We start from the raw sequence: 25,278 nt of genomic DNA on the forward strand, positions 1-25,278 counted from the left end.
CCTCCTATTTTCATAAGCACTTCTCTACCAAAGTGGTTAGTGAGTTGGAATGAGGAGGCAAGAGCTCTCGAGTTCGAATCCAGGTCTTTCAACTTTTCAAAAAAATAAATGAACTTAAAAAGCGATAACGATAACATTCACTGTTGGATTTTAAACGTTGCGTTTTTAGAGGGGCCCAGAGCTTATGGTACTCTATTGGTTACCTGACTTTAGTTGGGGGGGGGGGGAGTAAATACATTTAAAAAGCGATCACCCAGATACTCCCTTCTTTCTCCCCCATCCCTTTCTAACTGGTCCAGAACCTGGGGTTCTTGGTGTGAATCTCGATGAAGACTGGGATTAGGAACTTCGGTATTTCTAGGGGAAGTGGTCTGAGTCCACCCTACTTTATTGGGTGCCTGACATTAGTTGGGGGAAAGCTAAAGGTGGGTTGGTCGTTGTGCTGGCTACCCTTAACATCATCTGCATGGTCTGACAGGGGGAACTTACTTTATTATAATATCTTTTGATGTGACCTTTGAACTTTGAAGCATCTAAACGTAAACTTGATACAGATCTAAAAAAATAAACTTTCGTCACTTCCTCTAACGCCTTCAATAATCGAGAGAGCTACGACTTACAGGTGATACAGTTATTCATAAATCAGAGATGTTGGGCTGTGTGGGAAAAACCGCTCGACTTTATAAAGTCCAGTTCAGAGGACTCCCTAAAAAAAAAAACAACTTCTACTCGTTATTATACAGTAAAACAAGTAAAATATGAAAGATACTTAAAAAAAAAAAAGTCTCAATTAAGGGAAATAACTCCACATTTACATCAATATATCTCAATATGTTATTGCGATATCAAACATAATCAATAAATTGCTACAATTTAATAAACTTTTTAAAAAAAAATGATTCATGTGTGATCATCGTCAATACATAATTGCGCAAAGTTTCGACTAGATATTAGAAAGGAAAGTTGGTGAAATAAGGTGAGTGAAAGACTGAGTGCATTCATACAGACTCTGTAATACAGTATGCCTAAAATATGTATTCAATTCTTTCTTAAATATGGCGTAAATATGTTTAAATCAGATATTAAAGACTACACAAAGTAATTTAAAAAAAAAAATATTAATATTCGAGTAGACATATTCACACTAATTGACAGTAACTATGACAGACAGACGGACAGACACAATAGTCGGGCTTCACGTGTCGTCTGCTACTCAGAATTGGATAGTTAGATCTTCGAAGCCCAAGGGTGAAATGAAAACTATTTAGGGTGTTTATATTTCTGTTCCTCGTTCCTTGGTTCCCTGTGACCTTAGGGGGAGGTCGGAATTATGGTTAATATTTCCGCTGTGTTCCTTAATTAGTTCCTGTGTCTGTGAGCTGATTAGTGACAATTAAGTTCTGACTAGGTTTTTTTTATATATTTATTTTTAACTTTAGTGGTTTGAAAGAGGAAGGGAAATAATAGACGAAGTAAATGTAAATAGGTCAGTGACATATGGAAATAAGAGGGAGAGAAAGAAAGAGAGAGAGAGAGAGAGAGGCGGGAGATGGATGTGAGAGAAACGGAGAATTAGAGAGAACAGAAGGGAATAGAAAGAGGGGGATAGGGTAGAAAAAGAAAGAAAGAATGTGTGTGTGTAAGAAAGAGAGAGAGAGAGAGTTAGTGAGATTATGTGTGTGTGAGAGAGACAGACTTAGTGAGATTATGTGTGTGTGAGAGAGAGAGAGAGTGATAAAGAGAGAGAGTTAGTGAAATTATGTGTGAGAGAGAGAGAGAGTTAGTGAGATTATGTGAGAGAGAGAGAAAGAGAGAGAGCTAGTGAGATTATGTGAGAGAGAGAGAAAGAGAGAGAGTTAGTGAGATTATGTGTGTGTGTGTGAGAGAAAGACTTAGTGAGATCATGTGAGAGAGAGACAGAGTGCGAGAGAGCAAAAGGAAAGTTATAGAAATAGAGAGAGATAGAGAGAGAAAGAGAGCTCACACTAGAATTGAAATGAAGGGGCAGAGTGAGAGAGACAGAGATAGACAGAAGAAAAAACATTGATTTGTAAAAAGAAAGAACCGGGGGGGGGGGGTGCTGAATGTAAAGGAAATAAATTGAAAGTTGAAAGAAAAAAGACATAAAGGGATAAAACGTAGAGAGAGAGTGTGTGTGTGTGTGTGTTTGTGTGTGAAAGTGAGAGAGAGAGAAAAAAAAAGTGATATAAGCTATATATAGGCCCATGTTTTTGTTTATCTTATAGCCACAGCTAAACACAATGTGTCCAAATGTCTGCTGCCCGGCGTATCGTTTATCCTGAATCAGCAGCCTGAGTGTGATTAAACTCTCAAAGTAACTGGATAAGCATCGAACTTCAAATTAGTTCTTTCCGTCGCAGCCCAAAATCTCTTGAAAATTACAAGGAAAGGATAACTCTACCCGACTCTCTTTTGTCCTCACTGAAAGAGAATGTAGGTTTTAGAACTATCAAGCAGAGCTGCATTGTTTTGCTCTTAGATTGAAATAGCTGACAAATTAGACGTTTTTTTTTGTTGTTTTGTTTTTGAGACTTCTTACGCTTCCATCTCTTCCCGTTTAAAAAAAAAAAAGAAATCCTATTAATCAGTTCAGGTTGACCTCTCGGGAGGTAAACTTGGAAAAATTAATTACTAATATTAATCATTCATTTCTACGTGGCAGTGTCATGTAATGAGAGCTCAGGGAAGGTCGCCGTCTATATGAAATTACTTCCTACACCCTCCCGCCCCCCCCCCTCCCTCCTACAAACCTAAACTTACCTCCCCAGCAGTCTCTAGAGAAAAAAAAAACTCTAACATTCAGACCACGAAGTGGCCCCGGAGTGCCCCGCTGAAGAGCTCTCGTCTACCGGAACGATAGTCCTGCAAGCTGGAGAACTATCCACTGATTAAACAGCAAGTAACAGCCAATCGCCAGGGATTCACTGGCTACTGGCGCCCTCCATTTTTTTGGGGTTCCCCCCCCCCCTCCTCTATCGAATTTCCGCCCTTTCTCCCCCCCCCCCCCAGCCGCACCTCTTCGCCATCCCCTAAAAGTATTTCTATGAAGTCTAGGACAATCTTTTAATTGCAGCTCGAACGTTTATTCGTGACCTCCGTGAACCCAGGCCGTAAGGCTGGTTTGTGACGTAGTAGGTCAGCGACCATTGTTTCTGATCGTAACCAGAGCCTGGCTGTGTGTTAGCGCTTAGGCGAAGTGTTGTAAACTGTAACACAGCCAACGTGTAGTTGTCCTGATGACTATACACAGACGTATTATTAAACTAGACTAATCACTGGATCTAGACTTTATGTATTTACTTAATATACACACTAAGTGATTGTGTTAGCATTAGCGCTTAGGCGAAGTGTTGTAAAATGTAACACAACCAACATGTAGTTGTTGTCCTCATAACTATAAACAGACGTATTATTAAAGTAGACAAATTACTAGGTCTAGACTTAGATGCTCATAACTATAAACAGACGTATTATTAAAGTAGACAAATTACTAGGTCTAGGTCTAGACTTAGATGCTCATAACTATAAACAGACGTATTATTAAAGTAGACAAATTACTAGGTCTAGACTTAGATTCTCATAACTATAAACAAATTACTATGTCTAGACTTAGATTCTCATAACTATAAACAGACGTATTATTAAAGTAGACAAATTACTAGGTCTAGAATTAGATCCTCATAACTATAAACAGACGTATTAAAGTAGATTAAGTACTAGATCAGACTTAGATCCTCATAACTATAAACAGACGTATTATTAAAGTAGACTAATTACTAGGTCTAGACTTTATGTATTTACTTAACGAAGTGCCTATTCCCAACCAGCTGGGAATAGGCTTTAGCCCTATTCCCAATCGTCTGTTCAGGTCAAATGAGGTCAAAACCTTATTCCCAGTCAACCGGAAGTGGTTCTTATGTTAAAGGTCAAACAAGATGGCAGGAATCAGTCATACATGCTTTGTCCACAGTCACTGATTTGATTTAGAGTTTTAACATAGATCTAGTAAATCTAGATATAGTATTGTTCACTTTATCTAGATTGACTAGATCTAGAATCTAAAGTTGTTTCATTACATTAAAAAAAACAGCATGAAAAGAATTTAGCAATGACAATTAAATGTAATGTTGTACTAGTATTTCTTTTATTATTTGCTCTAATAAATGTATTTCATACATAAGCCAAAAAAAACCCACCAAAGTCTCTGTTGATTGTGTTGTGCTATTTATGTAGGAGATTTAAAACTGCATGGCAAGGAGCAAGGACACATTGATTTCTAGCTTTGTTAATGATATAAGGTTAAAATACAAGAAAATTAATAATTTTTCTCCACACTTAAAAAGGTGCCTGTATCGTATGCCGTATCGGACGGCACCGTCACAAAAAAAAAGTCCCATTGCCCTGTATATGAATTGTTTAAAAAATGTTTATAAATTATAATTAGTCTAAAGGTCATTCATAAATAATAAATTAAAATTATAAACATAAACTAAGAATGCTAACAAAAATAAGAAAGACTTAATAAGTAAAGATTTTTTTTTCAGTAAATCTCCTGTTCTACTATACACAAAGGTGTATAACAAACCAAATATGTATAACATATCAAACTAGCAGTAATAGTTGAACATAACATTTCTTCTCTATTATTATTGCTTTAATAAATGTATGTCATACATATGACAAAAAAAAAAACCAACAAAAACAAAGTCTCTGTTGATCGACAAACTTTTTTTTTTTGGTGGGTGGATGGGCATTATATTTTATTGATATAAAAAAAACATAAATGACATAGAAAAATGGAAATTAACAAAGTAATGTGTATGTTTTCAATTTTATAAAATTTCAAACCTAGAAATCATGCAAGTGTATTACTGACATCAAATGAGAGAAATATTTATTTATTGAAATGGTGCTAAGATCGGTTGGATAATGATCATAGGTATAGAACATGATCCATTGATTCTTATTGCGGTACAATCTCTCAAAGATATCCACTACTTCCACCACAACTTGGCCTTAGATTATAAAATCCTATGTTGGATATATCCTACCCACCTGCCTCCCCTATTTCACCTTAGTGAGAACTATAAACATTGATATCCCATATCCTATATTGAATAGAATCAACATAAACGAAAAAACTCTCAGCTTTACAATATTTATATACATTGCATTTTACTATGTGTCTACACATGCTATTGCTTTGCAACAAACTTTAAACCCCATTCTCCCCAATTACATTTTTATCTCTGCCTAGTTTTGATAGTTCCTCTTTTTTATTATAGCCATCCTCAATGCACTAAGATTTATAATGAAGATGGGAGAGGGAACATTGTAAACACATGTCAAAAAATATCAACAAGCAGTATATAGGCCTCAAAAAAAAAGTTGAATTGAGTGCTTAAGTCAAAGTCAAGTCAAAAAAAATAATTTAATTGGAGATGATGTGACCAGGAATGAAATGAAAACAAAAACAGTGAATAAATATATTTTATTTATCTTATAGCTATTACAAATATTCAGCTCAAAGATTTAACAAAAATATGATTTAACAATTCTATAATAAAATAACCTATAAAGTATACATTGTTCCTTTAATTACATTAGGGAAAAAATAATAGAAGTTTAATAAATTGTAAAGATTTATCAATATCAAACAAATTTTATTTTATAGCTATTTTCTATTATCTTCTTTTAAATCAATCACTTAAAAAGAAAATAAAACTTTTAACATTTAACTGAATAGGATTTGACCTAAACACAGTGGACTGGGAATAAGGTTTCGACCTAATTTGACCCTGTTGACTGTGAATAGGGTTTTGACCTTATTTGACCCATCCATCCGGTTGGGAATAGGGTTGAAGCCTATTCACAACTGGTTGGGAATAGGGTCCGCCTTTACTTAATATACAAAGTGATTGAAGACTGCTTTGTGTGTGTTGTAAACTGTAGTGTGTTGTAAACTGAACTGTAGCACACCTGGCTGAATGTTTGCATTAGTGCTTAGGCTAAGTGATATAGTCTGTAACTCATTAACGTGTAGTCATGTATGTTATGACTTTTCTATAAACAGTATTACACCTACATATGTTATTAGAATATAAAGTTGATCAGTTGCTTTACAACTTAATGTACACACTAATGATAACAAGCATCACAACAGAAATAACACAACATGAAAACAAATGTGTGGTGTTTTATAGCAATTTTATTTTCAGACAAAGGATACCACTTTAATGAGTTAAGTTTTTATTGCAATTGCTTAATGAACATATGGAAAAAAAAAATTCAATAATTTATAATACACATTTTAAAAATACAATGATTACATATAATGTTAATGTGATTTAAATATATGGATGGCTGCCTGTTCAAGCGGTTTGCTCATATAATGTTAATGTTATTTAAATTATATATTATATATATATGGATGGCTGCCTGGTGGAGCAGCTTGCGCTCCGGACTGTCGCTTAGATTTATTGATGGTCCCAAGTTCAAACCCTGGCCGCTCCCATCCCCAGTCATGCAGTCATTAAATTTCTTTAGAACCACATGAACACAATAATCAGCAACATATCTTATCTTATAGATTACACAAGTTACTTCAAAATACAAGATAATTACCCATAATATAACATCTAACAGTTAGACTTACAGAGAACCTTTATGATGTTTTGATGAATCATTAAAATTAGGAAAGATAAAAGAAATATTTTCATCTTTTTAATTTATCCCACTGTATCTTAAACCTTTAAATATATGTAGTGTAGATGGTCAATAACTTATATAAGCAGGAATCTGCAGGATTTGGGTAGACAATACTTAATTTAGATAGTCCATAAAAAGTGACATGGTCTTCTTATTTAGTCCTGTTTGGTTTAAGTCAATTTAATATATTTATTTCATTGTCATTTTTTGTATTTGTGTACTTAGTGTTTTCTTTAATAGCATTTAAAAACTGTTAGTATTGTTGGTAAAATTTTTTGTAGAATATTGTTCTATGAGTTCTAACAAATAAGTAATTTCATAAATGTAGGATACAGTTTTAAGAAGTAGCTTATCACCTTTACCAAATACTTCTGTTTGTTTAAAAAAAAAACATCAATGAGATGTACCAAGAACAATAGAATATATATATACTACCTTAACTGGACCAGAACCTTTACAATGTACATAAATCATACACTCCTCTTGACAAAGAACATCCAAAACGAAGACACATTTATATTTCTTACACTATCTTGAAATTCACTGAAATCACTGATATGTTTTTTTTACTATTAATCCTTATATGTTTGACATGTTTCGGATGTTCCTTCAGAGTTGACGACAGGGGATGGGAGCGGGCAGGGTTTGAACCAGAGACATCGATAAATCCAAACGACAGTCCAGCGCGCAAACCACAAGACCAGGCAGCCATCCTGCGACTTCCTGAGACTTAACACTTTTTTTAATGCACTCTCTACTCTTTCATGTGTAGTAGCTAGTCCACAATACTTCATCGTCTTCAAAATGTTAACGGCAGATCTGAAAGTTAAATAAAGTTTACTATTAATATTTTTTAGATGAAATGCAAACTGTAAATAAATACTGTATATAATATAATAATATCAACATTTACTAGAATATCTATTGATAGAATCGTTATTAATTAATAGATTTACATAGTTCTAGCCTAAAGTAGTATTTACTTCCTAGCAATAGCCTCTTTTTATAGTCTTGTTGATCATCAAAAGCATAAAAAAAATTAAATTATTTATAATACTAATATTATATGCTAGATGCTAGTAATAATTATTACTTACTTTAGAGTATTCCTTTATAGTACGTAATCCTTCAATACTGTCCATGATACTTCGTCTTGAAAATGTTAATGGCAGATCTGAAAGTTTACAATTAATTTTTTTTTTAATGAAATGCAAACTGTATAAAATATAAAATAAAATGTATATATTAGGCCTATATATAACATCTAACATTTACTAGAATAATTTGGTATATACCGAGGTATAAAATATGACAGATCTAATAGTAACTGTCTAACAGTCTAATAGAATGAGTCTATGTAACTATAGAATACTAGTAATAGACTACAATAGATTATAGATCTGTACTTCTACTGGTTGTATATATATAAAATATATATATGTATCTCTATCTATTATAAATCTATAAGTTACTACCTGTCTATTTGTACTTCTATATAATATACGGACTATACTATGATATTGGTATATAAACTAGATCTAGACTCTATAATTATTGACAGAATCGTTATTAAATGAATAGATTTACAATTAGATCTACATCGTCCTAGCCTAGATCAAGTATTCAATGCCTAGGCTAGGCCGCCTAGGCCTAGATTTCTAGAGCTACCCACTTTGACTTTATATAATGATTATCATGTTAATCATCAAAAGCATAAAAGTCAATTAATTATGTATAATGTTAATATGCTGGATCTAGAAATATTTACTTACTTTAGAGTACTCCTTTAATGGTACGTAGATCTAATCCTTCTACTAAGCCAAAGGTATTACCGCTGGCCATTTTTTCTTTCTAAGCCACCATTCATCATCTTTTGGTAATCGGAAAGCATATCTGCTAGTTACTAGATCTAGTAGTGCTAGATCTAGATCCTTTACAAAACGAGACATTTGTTCACCATTGTAGATCTAGAGTTTTAATCCATGATGAATATTTTGAAAAGTCTAAATCATATTTAGATGAAGATTCTATTTGTTTCAAAAGAAATCTTTCTGTCTATGTAAACTACACAGCAACACAGTGGACTGAGTGGTTACGTACACACGCATCAATCAGTGACGCATAACCTTGGCCTCTGACCAGTGATGACGTAGGCCGCGACCTGGTCAGAGCTAAGGCTTTCTATATATATGTCGAAGGCGCCGGTTTATTACTGACTATAGTAAACTATTGGATCTAGACGGCTATTAGCCTTGGCGTAGGGTTACGGCTTTTTGGTAGTGCTGTTGGACTATTGTGTGTTTCAGGGTATAGATCTAAATATGTGTTACAGGATTTATCAGGTTTGTAAATATGTTCGTTTGGGCGTAAAGGTGGGCGATTCTAATTAAGTAAACCATTAATAACATGCTCTCTTGTACTGTTTGTTAGTCTTTCTGTCTGTATGTTTGTCTGTCGTCACTTAGATCTCAATCCTTCTTTTTTTTTTTTTTTTTTTTTCAAATTTTGTAACATTTCTTTTTCATTTCCAGGCCTGGAAATTTGTCTGTCAGGCTTTTATAAATCTATCCATGTAAAGTCATCCCTAATTTGGTTTTTAAGACATAATTATGGCTGCCTGGTAGTGCGGTTTGTGCGCTGGACTGCCGTTTGCGTTTGTCGATGGTCCCGGGTTCAAACCCTGCCCTCTCCCTGAGTCGTCCTGCGGTAGGTTTGGACTAAGAAGTAAACTATCTTCAACTCTGAAGGAATATCCGAAACATGGAAATCATTTGACAAACATTTTAATTATCTTCTTCTCTGAAGGAAGGTCTGTTTCTCATTCACTCAATGGCGCGCGCGTGTGTGTCTTCTGAGATAGGCGCAGTGCCGGATCTAGACTCGAAAAGACCCTAAGCTATTTAAAATACAGGACCCTTTTTGGTTCACCTTATAAGCCCAGTTAGTGCTAAATATTTCTCGAGGGCCCAAAGCTATAACTTGTTTTGCCTCTAAACTAATCCGGCCGGTCCGGCCATTACGAATATTTAAATATTTTCATGAACATTTCTTTACTGTAATTAAACTCCCTTGATCTGTGGCCATGTTGTTGTTTTTTAAAGGGGGAGATAACTTAGAACTACTAGAACATTTAGTCATTTAAAATAAATAAACGAGGTCGCTAAAACTTACACCATTAATTTTTATAATGTTACCCAGAACCTCATCAGAGTCTTCCCCCCCCCATCCTCCACACTCTCCATTTTATTTTCCTCCTTACCGATTCACACAACTTTTGAAAAATAAAAATGAATACCACATTTAACTCTTTCTCTCTTTCCTCGATTCGATGGAATTTCTTATTTGCAGCATTACTATTTCACTACCTGTTATGATTAAGCTTCAATAACTTTGTTGTTTGTTATCATAAAATGTTTTATTTAGTATAGAATTGAAGGGGATTGCATGATCTTTTCACATGACAAAAAATTACGTTTATAAAATTAAACATTAATTTTATTTAATGAGGTCAAATCATGGATGGGATCGTCAATTAGGAGAGAAAGAGTTAACGCTGTAAGGATCTTTTCATTACTAATTATAAAATACAGTAAGGACTACTTATAAATAGTAGCGAAATGAACACTATATTTCTATCAAACCCAATGGACCTACAATGAGACTGAATGAACGAAGTGCGTGCAATGACGCCAACGTGAGGGAGCTCATAAAAAAGTCAGTGTGTGTAAGGGGGGGGGGAAGGGGGCGGGGAAATGGAATAAAGGGAAGCAATAACATTGCCGAGTACCTTGTGACTTAGAGATTTCCGCTTCAAGGGAAACAACCGCAGTCAATCCAGGTCACAAGCAAAAAAAAAAGGGGGAGGGGGGGGATCATTAGTGATACTCTCCGTCGACCACATGTTATCATTACACAAACTATTTTTAATTGTATTCAGCAGTGTTACTTCTATCTATGTACTGTTAGTGTCTATCACTGGAGACCAACGCGCTGGATTAGTTTTACACTTGATCATTTTACTAATAATCTCAGACGTTTACCATTTAAAAAAAACAAACAAATAGTACACAGAAAAAACTCGTTGGCGTTGAGGTGATCGACATGTCAACCAATAATAAATCCCAGAGAAGGAGTACAAGGGCCAAATTACCATAAAATGGGTGACTCTCGATTGCTATGATGAGTGTCAACCGAGAAGTATAACCTACCAGCCTGGTGAGGCATTTTAAATACACATTAAAAAAATAAACATTTAAAAAATACTTTAAAAAAAAAAACAAAGCTTATCTTAAGTAAAGGGAAATCACCGTTGAATCAGTGCCGTATCTCTAAATATTACAAGGGTTATCTCCCCCTTTTATATACAAGAAAACTAATCAATTACCATTAGTTGATTAACAAACTGTTTAATTTCTACAAAGCTTATATCAACTCACTCTGTCTGTCTGTCTGTCTGTCTGGTAAAAAGTACGTACTCGTCATTTCTCCCACACCCATTCTCGGATCAAGTTGAAACTTCGCACAATTATTCAATTATTCATTGGCATGAAAAGAATTTTTTACCTTTTGCTTGTTTTTATGTATTCGTGTGATGTCATCGACTATAAAGTCAGCTGCTATAAGTTTTGTAAAGAGATAGTTTAACTGTCATATATTTCTATCTTCTGCAGGTAGGACCAGCCACAAGGAGCTCAAGGTGGCCACACTGTAGGACCACAACGGGAGCATGTCGCCTCGAGGCGTCACTGCCCCTCTCACTCGTGTGTGCTCAAATTCGTCAATCGTTATAGTCAGTGAACAGAGGCTGCTACACCTAGTCACAGAAGTACGGACTTATTTCATACGAAAACAGTAGATATACCTCAAACTTGGGACTACACTGGTACCGAGGAAAAAAAATCCGAACAAAAAAAAAAGCGCATTTCGGATTACGGATTATCATGGCGAGAAAAAAAGTTGGATTATCAAAAGGATTATCTCAGATTATTGTGTTAGCTACACTTCTAGCACTGGACATTGTATACGCGAGTAACAAAGGTGAGATACTCTTGTGATGTTTACTGATATTTAAAGTTAGTCTAATAACTTCATTCACTGATATTGAAAGTTGGTCTAGTAACTTGATTCACTGATATTGAAAGTTGGTCTAGTAACTTGATTTACTGATATTGAAAATTGGTCTAGTAACTTGATTCACTGATATTGAAAGTTGGTCTAGTAACTTGATTCACTGATATTGAAAGTTGGTCTAGTAACTTGATTCACTGATATTGAAAGTTGGTCTAGTAACTTGATTTACTGATATTGAAAGTTGGTCTAGTAACTTGATTCACTGATATTGAAAGTTGGTCTAGTAACTTGATTCACTGATATTGAAAGTTGGTCTAGTAACTTGATTCACTGATATTGAAAGTTGGTCTAGTAACTTGATTTACTGATATTGAAAGTTGGTCTAGTAACTTGATTTACTGATATTGGAAGTTGGTCTAGTGACTTGATTTACTGATATTTTGAGTTGGTCTAGTAACTTGATTGACTGATATTGAAAGTGGGACTAGTAACTTGATTGATATTTAAAAATTTGCTAAAATTTCACACATTGCAGTATGGCAGGATAACGAAGCAGATAGAGGGTCGCGCCAATAACGCGAATGTCTTTGGTTCGATCCTATTCTGGACAAGTGTTTAGATTGCTATACAGTCACACGCCCAACTTTTGTTTCCATTTACCCAAGATTTAAGTTGGGCAATTTTAACTGCATTCAGCCTATAAGGTCAACAATAATACTATAGCTAGTTATATAGAGACAAAATATCATTAAATTGACGTAGTACGCTTTACAAGCTCTGCCTACAGTTTAACACACTCCCCCCATACAAACACACACACACACATACACACACACTTACATATACATACACTGGCACAAAGACATAGACTTAATAGACTAATTAAAAAAGCATCGTGTATCACTCAAATACAGCTACCATCTCTTGAAGAGCTTTTTCAAGAAAGATGCATTTCCAAAACACTCACGATTCTTAAAGACAACCTGCACCCATTAAACCACTGTTACATAAGATCTGAACGAAGTGGTCGTCTCCTTTCCATTAGAACTAAAACAGAAAGATTTAAAAACTCCTTTATCCCCCTATCGGTCAGAGTGTTACAAGATCAGCTGTCGTCATCGAGAAGTACATAGAAGTCCAATTCATAAAGCGCTGGTTGTGAATGTGTATGTGTTTCGTGTGTGAATGTTGTTCGAATTTTTCATCCATATTGTTTTTGTAAAGTAGTTACGCTGAGGTTGTCAATTGTAGCCAAACTGAATTTCCATTTGATTGGATCAATAAAAATATCTTATCTTATCTTATATATATATATATATATATATATATATATATATATATATATATATATATATATATATATATATATATATTCTTATAACCCTATTATCATATACATATACCAATAAATAGTTCTAAACATTATAATAATTAAAAACAATGTTAATTAAACATTAATGAATGTATGCATTTTTTAAAAAAGATTTTAAGGCTGCATATGGCGAAATTTCTAGGTCACAGCTGGGTCTTCGTAGCCACGTGAAATACTGCACTCCTTATTAATCTTCAGACTCGAACACAAGTCTTATACGTACATGACTTGTGAGGATAACATATTTTTTTAATTTGTTTTTGTTTTCTGCCTTACCGAAAACAAACTTTTGTTATTTTTCTTCAACAAATTATTGCCCTTGCTAATTTCTGTATCAGACTTTAGATATTTGAACTAGATCTCTAAGAGTTATTGGCCTGTCGCCTATCTCCGTGATTTCCTTATTCTTTAGTGTCTCAAACCCTTATTGAACTTATTCCATTCAAAATGATCTAATACGTTACAAATGTTTCAATTCTGAGTGCTCACAATTAGTTCTACGTACAATTTAGAACAGAACACATTCAACATAAAAATACATTGTGCTTATGTAGACAAAGTTTGACATGATTGAGAAATACATGAACTGATGTCTAAGTCAACACACTGGAAGGGATTTTGCATTGTGGGTACTACAGGGATATGTAAACTATTGTAATTACACGTACAATCGTGCGACGGCTATAGTTTTAGTTCAGTGTTGACATATATAATAAATTTTGTTTTTTTGGAACGAAGGGTGACAACTCTTAGTTTTACGCATGAGTAAACCTTAAGACTTTTTTTTTTCTTCCTTTTTCCTGTTAAAGGCATTTATATGTAACGACACGCAAACAGACATATAAATAGTTAGAGATAGATAGATAGTCAAACATGGAAGACAGACAGACAGACAGACAGACAGATAGATAGATAGATAGATAGATAGATAGATAGATAGATAGATAGATAGATAGATAGATAGATAGATAGTCAAACATGGAAGACAGACAGACAGACAGATAGATAGATAGATAGATAGATAGATAGATAGATAGATAGATAGATAGATAGATAGATAGATAGATAGATAGATAGATAGTCAAACATGGAAGACAGACAGACAGATAGATAGATAGATAGATAGGTAGATAGGTAGATAGATATATAGATATATAGATAGACAGACAGACAGACAGACAGACAGACATACAGACAGACAGATAGATAGATAGATAGTGTTAGACACCTTACTTATATAGGTTAGTTATTTAGCGACGCACCATAGAAGACGCATATTGAACGGGACTAGTGACGTTTGGGATATGTTGGGTTAGAGACCGGAAAATCAGTTAGCGATAGAACACTCCAGGGTAACGACGTGTTTAGTGACAGAGACTTCTACTGTGGCCTTTTATCAGAATAAATCCATGTACAATTGTTCATCAGAGTCGACTACATCTCTTCACTTGTTAAAATAGGTGTTGTATGGTTCTTGTTTGACTTGTTGGTCAACTACACGTAATACACCCGAACAATTACACCCAAACGATTGCAGAGTAATTGGTTGACTTCAAGACAGCCTGAACTAGCAACATCACAATAGATAGATAGATAGATAGATAGACAGATAGATAGATAGATAGATAGATAGATAGATAGATAGATAGATAGATAGATAGATAGATAGATAGATATTTTAGCTATTTCTTCCTTAACTACACATCCTATGTTATCGCATGTTGTGCTTGTGTGTGATTCTTTTGGTTTCAACATCTAATGCTCTTTCTAACATCCCAAACATGGAAGCTAATCTATATTTAGAAAGCTTTTAATTTTTGGTGTATCCGGTGTAAAGAATATGTAAATATTGATAAGTGACGTTTTAAAATAAATCCTGTAAAAAAACCTTATGCACTATTCAGGACTGAAGAATCAAATTGCTAAACTCATTCGCTTGTGCCTAATTTTTATAGTACCTCTATTCAAGTCAAAACTTCGTGGAGGGTAGAACCTGAGTGGGTGGAGCATGGACACGGAACTCCAAAACGGCTCTACTGTAACAATGGTGAACAGGAACAATTGATGAATTGGTTTCTGTGAGAAAATAAATATACATGTATTTGAAAAAAAAAAAAAAGAAATATTCAATTATTTACTGAGGAATTATACTCATCAAATAAAATAATCCAAATGTAAAGAGTTCGAAGCTAATGAGTACCGGTAGCTAATGCATTTATATATAAATCTTTTTCTTTAGTCATTAGAAAGTTGTTTGTATCTAGTTGCCAACTGTGGCTCATGGCTGCTGGTATAACGATTCTAGGACTCACTGCTTCGAGGACACTCCGCTCCAGCGATTACATCACAATGGTGGCCGCCCACATCCGCATTCTGATGACACAGAGGAGAAAAAAGGGGGGGGGCGTTTTTTCATAGAAAAAACAATTGTGTATTAGGATTTCATTTTTGTATTCATAAATCCACATTTCAGCATTAAGTCAAGATGGTTGCCAATGGATTTGTGGCGCCGCCAGGAAATGCGCCACTTTGAGTGAAAGTAGGTTGACTCTCGACTCGCTTTTTAGAAAAGAATCTTATACAGGCTTTACAATATACTACTGGCCTCTGGAGACAGGTCAGAATAATACGCAATGTGTTACATATGGAACGCCACTAGTGGGCCGGGGAACATTGTATTCCCAGGGCCGATTTTGACAACCAGACCCCCCCCCCTCCCCATACTAAAATGTGTAGATTTTGTAGACTTCATCTTTAAGTGTTTAGCTTGAGGTCATCAAACCGTCCTTGACAGCGAGTGAACGCTATAATAGCGCTCTCATGTTTGTTTGCTTATAGCAGCCCCATGAGTTCTGTCAATACTGAAAGTCAGGTGGTTCGCTTGACTCCAGGTAATTTATTATGACATACTTTATTGGTGTCAGAAGCTAAACATCCCTGAGCGTCTGGACAAAAAGCAATCCGCTCTACATTAATCGTTTCAAACACGCTTGCGAACGTGAACAGCAGGACATCGTTGTCTTAGCTGTCCACCTGGAAGTTTCTACATCGCCAGGAATACAACGAAGGAAGCAGTAACCATTCAACATTCAGATCAACACACAGACTATCGCTTCAGTTCATCTGAAGAGTGATTAGCCTGAAGGTTAAAGTTTGGCATTGTTCTGACCAGTTGTAAGGCAATCATCCGTGACTAGTATGATCCTCTTTCACGTCACGGGTAAGCATCATTATTTATTTCGGAGTAAATGACCTACATAGTCCCCCGTCTGTAATTATTGTCTAACACTTGGAGATTGGTAGATGATACTGACCATGAATGTATCACAGTACAGGTTGACAAACTGATTTATTCAAACTTATATTAGACTAAGTTTTTTGTTTTTTTTTGCAGGGGCGGCCTTAGCAGTGCGAAGGGCCTGGGGCGAGTGTCACACACGGAACGTGAGCCTTAAGCGTAGACAATGTAAACTGTACCTTATCATGTTAACAGGTTCGTGCACCACGAATGCTACAGGCCTTCTTATTGTTCAAAAACATAGTACTTTACGTTGTTCCAAGTACTGTACTATTGGCCGTTTGACTAGACTACATACTGTAATATAGTTGTTCTGCATGTAAGATTTCGCTTGTAAAAGTTGTCCCCGGTCCTCTAATATTGATTTAGTTGCATTTAATCAACATAACTAATGTTTCATAAACATTTTGCATGAGAAAACGACAAACTAAATAATAATTTCTGCTATCGCGGGGTACTCCCTCGCCACCCACTAAGGCCGCCACTGCAATGTTTCTTTATTTCAAACACTGTGGTCACAAAGTGAGTTACTAGCAATTAGAGTTTGTCTTTTTCTATTAATTGATTGCTTTGGCATAGCGCATCTTTCACGGGCATAATAAGCCAAGCGATACGAGCCAATTGTGGAGGGGGGTATCTGGGTAGGTGTCCTGCTTCTCAGTTGATTCGGGATTCGAACTCCAGCCCCCCTTTGATAGTTATCCAATTGTATTCTGCTGTGCCAAAGAGTGCACACACAAAATGTTCCTATACTTTTTAAAAAACAAAGCTGATCCACACCGCATTTATTTTGAACACCGGATATACCAAAAAAGAAATCTCCAACAATAATAAGATAACCTGCGTCCTGTGATGGTCGTGGTCTTCTGGTCTGTTGACCAAGCGTGGACCAAACGCTATCTTAAACAAAAATTGTCCAGATGTGACACTGGCGAGTGCCATGGCCTGGCGACCTGTCACTGTTCACATAATAAATGTCTTTCCCTATTTCTGTGATTGATCTCATTGGGTACCAGGTTGATTAGATCACAATGGTGCCATTCAGAAAATTTATTTTAACCCAAATTCCAACAGTACATTTTTTTTTTTAGTTAACTTCAGTACGTTATCAGTACGGCGAAAAGAAAATCTAAATCGACCACCTGCGGACAATGGTTATGCTTGCCCTGAATGTGGCAAAATATGTAGGTCCTAGCTGGGACTGCGCATCCACGGGAAATACTGCATTCCTCACTAATCTTCGGACTCGAAGACTAGCCTTATATCAGTATGTTATCAAATCTCATCTTTAAAAAAAGACTTCAAAAAAAAAATTACGTCTTACGCATTCATTCTTCCTCTAGTCATACATGTTAATCAGTGATTTAAACTCTGCTAAGTCGTTGATCTTCCTGGCTGATTCAGGCAACCCATTTCATTCTTTATTTGTGGTATTCAGTTTAGACACTTCGTCATAGGAATTCTTTCCTCTTTTCCTTTATGTGCCTTCCACTTTTTTTAAAGAGAGTGGTTAGGCTTTATGTATTTTTATGTGCTGCTTTTTTTTTTTTTAAATTACTATTTAATTTTTATTAAAAAAAAACATATTGTATCAACAAGTTCTATTTAAAAAAATTATTATAATATTTATATGTACACATTAGTCAACAGTCTAGGTCAGGGGGTTACTATAATATAATGTCAGTAGCATCTTCGAGGCTAATGGTCCACTACCTTATTAAGCTGATCTGTATAATGAAATGAGAAGCAGTTTCATGTGGGACAGGGCTGTGCACTTGCTCTTACTCTATTCGCTATCTTCTTTGGCGTAATGCTGGGTCAAATGAGGCATCGACTGCACATCAGGTTTCGTTCGGATTGCAATGTGTTCAACCTTCGAAGTCTACTATCCCATACAAAAACAAAAGAGATGGTCATAATGGAGCTTCTCTATGCCGATGATTGCGCACTGCTAGCTCACAATGAACATGATCTCCAGAAAGCGGTTTTACGAATTTGCATATGCTGCCGCCTCTTTCAATTTATCTATAAACCTCGGGAAAACAGAAGTCATGTTCCAGAAGTCACCCAATATAACCTACTCAGCCCCAAAGATCACCGTAAACGGACAGCTCTTAAAGTGGTAGACCACTTCACATATCTAGGAAGTATAGTATCAAATGACGCCTCACTTTCAAGAGAAATTGATAACCGTCTGGCCAGGGCCAGTAGCGTTTTTGGACGCCTTCAGGCGAGATTTTGGCGGAATAACTCACTCCGCCTGCCTACAAAAATTAATGTCTACCAAGCAGTGGTTCTCTCAACCCTTTTCCATGGATCTGAGACATGGGTACTATACAGAAAGAAACTAAGACTACTTGAGCGCCTTCACCAAAGATGCTTGTGCTCCATCATGGACATACAGTGGTAAGACCGCACTACAAACAGCGATGTCCTTGCGAACGCCGGTATGGACAGTATAGAGGGACTTCTTATGGTCCGACAGTTACGCTGGACAGGGCACGTTTTCCGTATGAGAGACGAACGTATGCCAATGGCAGTCTTTTTTTGGTGAGCTTAAAGGTGGTCGGCGTAACAGAGTTTCCCCACGGAAACGCTTTAAAGACCAGCTTAAGCGCCAACTTGCCATAGAAGAGAGCATCTGGCTGCAAGCAGCCTCGGAACGAGACAGCTGGAGGTCACTCACAAAGGCCACGGGATAAACATTTGAGACCAAAAGAAAATCCGCTGCCGAGGACACAGACAGCGAAAAGAAAATCTTAATCGACCACCGGCGGACAAAGGTTATGCTTACCCTGGATATGGCAAAGTATGTAGGTCACAGCTGGGCCTGCAGTCCGCAATAATCTTTGGACTCGAAGACAAGTCTTATTGTTATAATGGAATGACAATGACAATAACTATTCATGTTTCGATTGATTTTGTTGTAATTGTGACTTACTTTACAATTAATAAATGCGAAGGTTTGGGGGGTGTCAATGTGTTTGTTTTTGTTCTCTTTCTGGTTTCAAAGACTTTGCATATATAATGAAAAAAAAAAATCAAAATTCTCCGCTTTCTTGGGCTGAGTGGTAAAGCGTTTGGCTCTCGAACCGAGGGAGTCATGGGTTCGAATCTCGGCTAAGACGGGATTTTTAATCTCTGGACTTTTAAAGCGTCCCAACTCTCATAAGCACTGATGGGGAAAGTAAAAGCGGTTGGTCGTTGTGATGGCCACATGACACCCTCGTTAATCGTCGATTATAGAAATAGATTAGCTTTTCATTATCTGTCTCACAGATCGCAAGTTCTGAAAGGGTTATTTACTTTTATTAGTCTAAGGTCTAACCAATTAAATCGATCATGCAATTGATTGAACCATTGGTCGTCATCATTGTTTTCATTATCATCCAACTCCATTTAAGTGAGGGCTCGAGAGGCTTATGTCGCCTCGTGTACAAAAGTCCGGGACAGAAACCCTTCTGTTATCCTTGATGTTTGTATGTCACCATACAGGTCAAGAACTTACCAGATTTACCAGAGCAGCCTAGACGGAGATCAGCAAGTTTGGGGCAGTTGAAAAACAAATATGAGGCAGGGTTTCCTCTTCCTCCCACGCAGCGGGAGCACCGTGAGTCGAAGTTTTGCCTGAGACGTGATTAATATGAACCAACTGGACTGTTGCCCTTTAAGGAGAGTCCTGCTCTGTGCTATATTAGCTTGCTCACCCTTTTAAAGACGCAATTTAAAAAAAAAAAAGTGAAAAAGTAAGCCCCTGTTAACTAAACGTGTCATTGTGACCTGTTCACTGTGACCTGTTTAAAACCACTTCTGCTAGCTAAAAAAGTGTATTACTAAATCACTTCTGTGCACTGGATACATCAGCACTAGATCCATATCGGTGCGGTGTAGAGTTAACATTAGGCACCATGTCTAAAACATCCTACTACATTTGCTGCACACGAAGAGATTACAATACAGACCTCTGTAAGCCGTAAATTATTTGCATGGAATCCCTATCGATCTGTTTAAAGAGACACACCGGATTGCAGAATTGGTTTAATTCTGCTACAGGGCGTGGACATTGTGAATTTAAATATGGTTCGGCTGCCTGCTGTGTTGTCTGCTTTTTGTCTGTTGGCTTGTGTGTCTTGAAAAAAAATGTATGTTAAGACTTTTTTTTAAATCTGTTTGTTTCTGAATACGTTTCGTCCGTCCCCCCAACTGTCGCTTTATTTATCTGTCCATCCGACTCATTCTTTATCCATCTGTCAATCCGACTGTCTCTTAGTCCGTTTTGACTGTTTCTTCATTTATCGGAATGTTTGTCTGTTTGTCTGTCAGTAGTCTGTCTGTTCGTAAATCTTTATTCTTTCGCCTCTCTAATCTTCTGTCTGGGTTATTGGGCGTCAAAGTGGTTGTTAACCATTGTCCTCGTTTGTGTCACTTTATTTTTTTCCAGTGCAGGTCCGACGTCGGAAATATAAGGGCCCAACCCAATTGATCCGTGTGTGTCCCTGTCTTCACCCATCATGTCCAAAACCTTCAACTACGAAAACATTTTCATACAAAAATGCGTGAAGGGGCTCCCCCTTCTGTCTGAGCCCCGGAATTAAGTCATATTAACCTCCCCATCCCCCACCAATCCTGGTATGGATTCTGGTACTGTTTGCAACAGTCGGTGATCTGTACCACCAAACTGCTGGTAGACAACTAAACCACTGTAGACGTATTATATCTTAACTTATAAAACTTCACATGACTTGAAGAACTCCTTTCTAAACAATATTATATATACATTCATCGGCCTCCTTCAGTCGTAGGACGACTATGGTTCATCTCAGAGCACACTTCCTCATGTGGCTGTGGAGCCCTATTTTGGAGAGACACTCCCGTCCACAGATAGCGCAGGTTAAGGTGGCTTTTGTTTCGATGGTAGAGGAGCTGGCCGTTTTTCGGATTGTGCGTTTTTCTTCCTGGGCTGAGACCCATGTACTTTCACTGTCCATAGCTTTCTTGGTCACTGTCTCTCTCCACCTGTTGCGGTCTAGAGCTATGTCTTCCCAGTTGTCAGTATATATAGATTATAGTAGACTTTCATCATTATCATCTTTCCTTTGCGTTCCTCGTGGAATGTAGGGCATCAGCAAAGACACGCCCATCTCCACGGTCTCTTGCTAGTTTTTTAATGGCTTTCCAGCTCTTTCCGGTCCTCTCGGCTTCCTCTACTACTGTGCGTCGCCATGTTCTTTTTGGTTTTGTTCCCTTTGGGTTCCACTCTGTCTAGCTCTGTCGTTGGTATTTTTCTAAGGGTGTGACCAATCCATCTCCACTTCCTCTGTAAGATCTGTAACTCTATATTTTTCTGATAGTAGACTGAAGTAATAATATATAATTGTTTTCTGAACACAATATAACTGAATACAAACACACGTCTTTTCACTCAAGCGTTATGGAATCGTCTTTCCTACACAAGAATGCTTACGACAATGCCACTTATCTTGAATCATTCACTACATAGCTAACATTTCCCCACCGTCACCATAGAAACACACACACATAAATGTACGCAGTCATTTTCAGAAGTTGGGGCCATATCATATCAGACATACGTGTCAAGGGCCATATCACTGCAATAGATTGTCGAGCCTAATGAAACCTCTGCCTCTGCGGCTTTATCGTGCTCTTCGGGCAGATGTTCCGATGGGGCGGAAAGCGCCCCGACACCGGCCGGATATAGCCCCTCTGACGTAGGTTGGACATCATTAGTTAAAGCTAATGCTAGAATTTCATTTACAGATGTTGACAAGCTGAAGTACTGTTAGATTTTAGACGCAATTCTTCAATTTTCTGTTTCAATTTTTTTTTAACTTTCGAGTTTTTAAAAAGCAGCTATTAGATTTGTCTGTCACATCTCAAAAACTAGAAGAGAAATGAAAACTATTATTTCACCATCGATGTGGCTTGCAAAGTTTAGGTGCAACGGCTACTTTTTGCTTTCTAAACCGATTAGTTAATAAAATTAATTATGCAAGCGATGTTTTCATAAAAATATACATGTAAGGAAGATTATGTTTACAATATGTTAAAAAAAGAAAGAAATTTTGATGTATTTTCACTATCACTTATTCAAATATAACTATTAAAAATACAAGAAATGTTCATTACAAATATAAATATTTATTATTTGTGCTTATTCTGGCACACTAACAAGTACAATTAAAAGAAAACATTTATGTTCGCTTATTAAGGTTAAGAATGCACTTTGAATGTAAATGGCACGCATTTTTTTTTTAAATTGACTTTTTATGCAGCGACTTCCCTTCAGTAGCGTGACGGTCGTGGCCAAATGTTACAAAATTAGTACCTTCAAATAGTTTGAAACAATTAGATTTTATTTTTTGGTGTTCTACTTTCTTTTTTTTTTCTTTCTTGCTGTTTCTCTCTCTGTATCTTTACCTCTTTTTGTTTAGCTCAATCTCTCACTCTCTCTATTTCTGCCTCTCACTTTTTTCTTGTTTAGTTTCGCGTCTTCCCTTCTGTCTTCAGCTCACATCTCACTTCTTCTCTCTCTTTTCTGTCTCGTCTTTTCTGTCTCTCTGTTCTGTCTCTCTGTTCTGTCTCTCTTTTCTGTCTCTTTTATGTATCTCTTTTCTGTCTCTGTTCTGTCTCTCTTTTCTGTCTCTTTTCTGTCTCTCTTTTCTGTCTCTCTTTTCTGTCTCTCTTTTCTGTCTCTTTTCTGTCTCTCTTTTCTGTCTCTCTTTTCTGTCTCTCTTTTCTGTCTCTCTTTTCTGTCTCTCTTTTCTGTCTCTGTTCTGTCTCTTCTGTCTTTCTTTTCTGTCTCTCTGTTCTGTCTCTCTTTTCTGTCTCTGTTCTGTCTCTCTTTTCTGTCTCTCTTTTCTGTCTCTCTTTTCTGTCTCTCTTTTCTGTCTCTCTTTTCTGTCTCTGTTCTCTCTCTTCTGTCTCTCTTTTCTGTCTCTCTTTTCTGTCTCTCTTTTCTGTCTCTCTTTTCTGTCTCTCTGTTCTGTCTCTCTGTTTTGTCTCTCTGTTTTGTCTCTCTTTTCTGTCTCTGTTCTGTCTCTTCTGTCTCTCTGTTCTGTCTCTCTGTTCTGTCTCTCTTTTCTGTCTCTCTTTTCTGTCTCTGTTCTGTCTCTCTTTTCTGTCTCGTCTTTTCTGTCTCTCTGTTCTGGCTCTCTGTTCTGTCTCTCTGTTCTGTCTCTCTGTTCTGTCTCTCTTTTCTGTCTCTTTTCTGTCTCTCTTTTCTGTCTCTGTTCTGTCTCTTCTGTCTTTCTCTTCTGTCTTTCTTTTCTGTCTCTCTTTTCGGACTCTTTTCTGACTCTCTTTTCTGTCTCTCTTTTCTGTCTCTGTTCTGTCTCTTCTGTCTTTCTTTTCTGTCTCTCTGTTCTGTCTCTCTTTTCTGTCTCTTTTCTGTCTCTCTTTTCTGTCTCTGTTCTGTCTCTTCTGTCTCTCTTTTCCGTCTCTCTGTTCTGTCTCTCTTTTCTGACTTTTCTGACTCTCTTTTCTGTCTCTCTTTTCTGTCTCTCTGTTCTGTCTCTCTTTTCTGTCTCTTTTCTGTCTCTCTTTTCTGTCTCTGTTCTGTCTCTCTGTTCTGTCTCTCTTTTCTGTCTCTGTTCTGTCTCTCTTTTCTGTCTCTCTTTTCTGTCTCTCTTTTCTGTCTCTCTTTTCTGTCTCTGTTCTGTCTCTTCTGTCTTTCTTTTCTGTCTCTCTGTTCTGTCTCTCTTTTCTGTCTCTTTTCTGTCTCTCTTTTCTGTCTCTCTTTTCTGTCTCTCTTTTCTGTCTCTCTTTTCTGTCTCTCTTTTCTATCTCTGTTCTCTCTCTTCTGTCTCTCTTTTCTGTCTCTCTTTTCTGTCTCTCTTTTCTGTCTCTCTTTTCTGTCTCTCTGTTCTGTCTCTCTGTTTTGTCTCTCTGTTTTGTCTCTCTTTTCTGTCTCTGTTCTGTCTCTTCTGTCTCTCTGTTCTGTCTCTCTGTTCTGTCTCTCTTTTCTGTCTCTCTTTTCTGTCTCTGTTCTGTCTCTCTTTTCTGTCTCGTCTTTTCTGTCTCTCTGTTCTGACTCTCTGTTCTGTCTCTCTGTTCTGTCTCTCTGTTCTGTCTCTCTTTTCTGTCTCTTTTCTGTCTCTCTTTTCTGTCTCTCTTTTCTGTCTCTGTTCTGTCTCTCTGTTCTGTCTCTCTTTTCTGTCTCTGTTCTGTCTCTCTTTTCTGTCTCGTCTTTTCTGTCTCTCTGTTCTGTCTCTTCTGTCTCTCTTTTCTGTCTCTCTGTTCTGTCTCTCTTTTCTGTCTCTTTTCTGTCTCTCTTTTCTGTCTCTGTTCTGTCTCTTCTGTCTCTCTTTTCTGTCTCTCTGTTCTGTCTCTCTTTTCTGACTCTTTTCTGACTCTCTTTTCTGTCTCTGTTCTGTCTCTTCTGTCTCTCTTTTCTGTCTCTCTTTTCTGTCTCTCTTTTCTGTCTCTCTTTTTCTCGTGTTCTTTTTTCTGTCTCTCTTTTTCTCGTGTTCTCTTTTCTGTCTCTCTTTTCTGTCTCTCTTTTTCTTGTGTTCTCTTTTCTGTCTCTCTTTTCTGTCTCTCTTTTTCTCGTGTTCTCTTTTCTGTCTCTCTTTTCTGTCTCTCTTTTTCTTGTGTTCTCTTTTCTGTCTCTCTTTTCTGTCTCTCTTTTCTGTCTCTCTTTTCTGTCTCTCTTTTTCTTCTGTTCTCTTTTCTGTCTCTCTTTTCTGTCTCTCTTTTTCTGTCTCTCTTTTCTGTCTCTCTTTTTCTCGTGTTCTCTTTTCTGTTTCTCTTTTTCTCGTGTTCTCTTTTTCTTGTGTTCTCTTTTCTGTCG

The 25,278-nt window shown here is 36.7% G+C and overlaps 1 protein-coding gene and 1 long non-coding RNA gene across 6 annotated transcripts in view; one reads left to right on the forward strand and one right to left on the reverse strand.

Annotated features, from left to right (window-relative positions):
- The window catches only part of LOC106071282 (uncharacterized), a 162,627-nt gene that overhangs the window by 87,430 nt on the left and 49,919 nt on the right, over nucleotides 1-25,278 (forward strand). For 4 of the 5 annotated variants that reach the window (XM_056010359.1, XM_056010358.1, XM_056010356.1 and 1 more), the window contains exon 2: nucleotides 11,400-11,766. In XM_056010359.1, the coding sequence (XP_055866334.1) occupies nucleotides 11,670-11,766 (97 nt within the window). In that variant the 5' untranslated portion in view covers nucleotides 11,400-11,669. Of the gene's footprint in view, nucleotides 1-8,937; nucleotides 9,072-11,399; nucleotides 11,767-25,278 lie in introns of those variants that run through there. The other variant, XM_056010357.1, reaches the window with a different exon arrangement.
- Nucleotides 7,345-8,891, reverse strand: LOC129922817 (uncharacterized). The gene is made up of 3 exons (XR_008774727.1): nucleotides 8,502-8,891; nucleotides 7,827-7,903; nucleotides 7,345-7,548 (listed from the first exon to the last, which is right to left on the reverse strand). It is a non-coding gene; the product is annotated as an uncharacterized LOC129922817 (long non-coding RNA).

This window comes from Biomphalaria glabrata, chromosome 14 (genome assembly GCF_947242115.1).
Source record: "Biomphalaria glabrata chromosome 14, xgBioGlab47.1, whole genome shotgun sequence".
NCBI classification, from domain to species: Eukaryota; Metazoa; Mollusca; class Gastropoda; family Planorbidae; genus Biomphalaria; species Biomphalaria glabrata.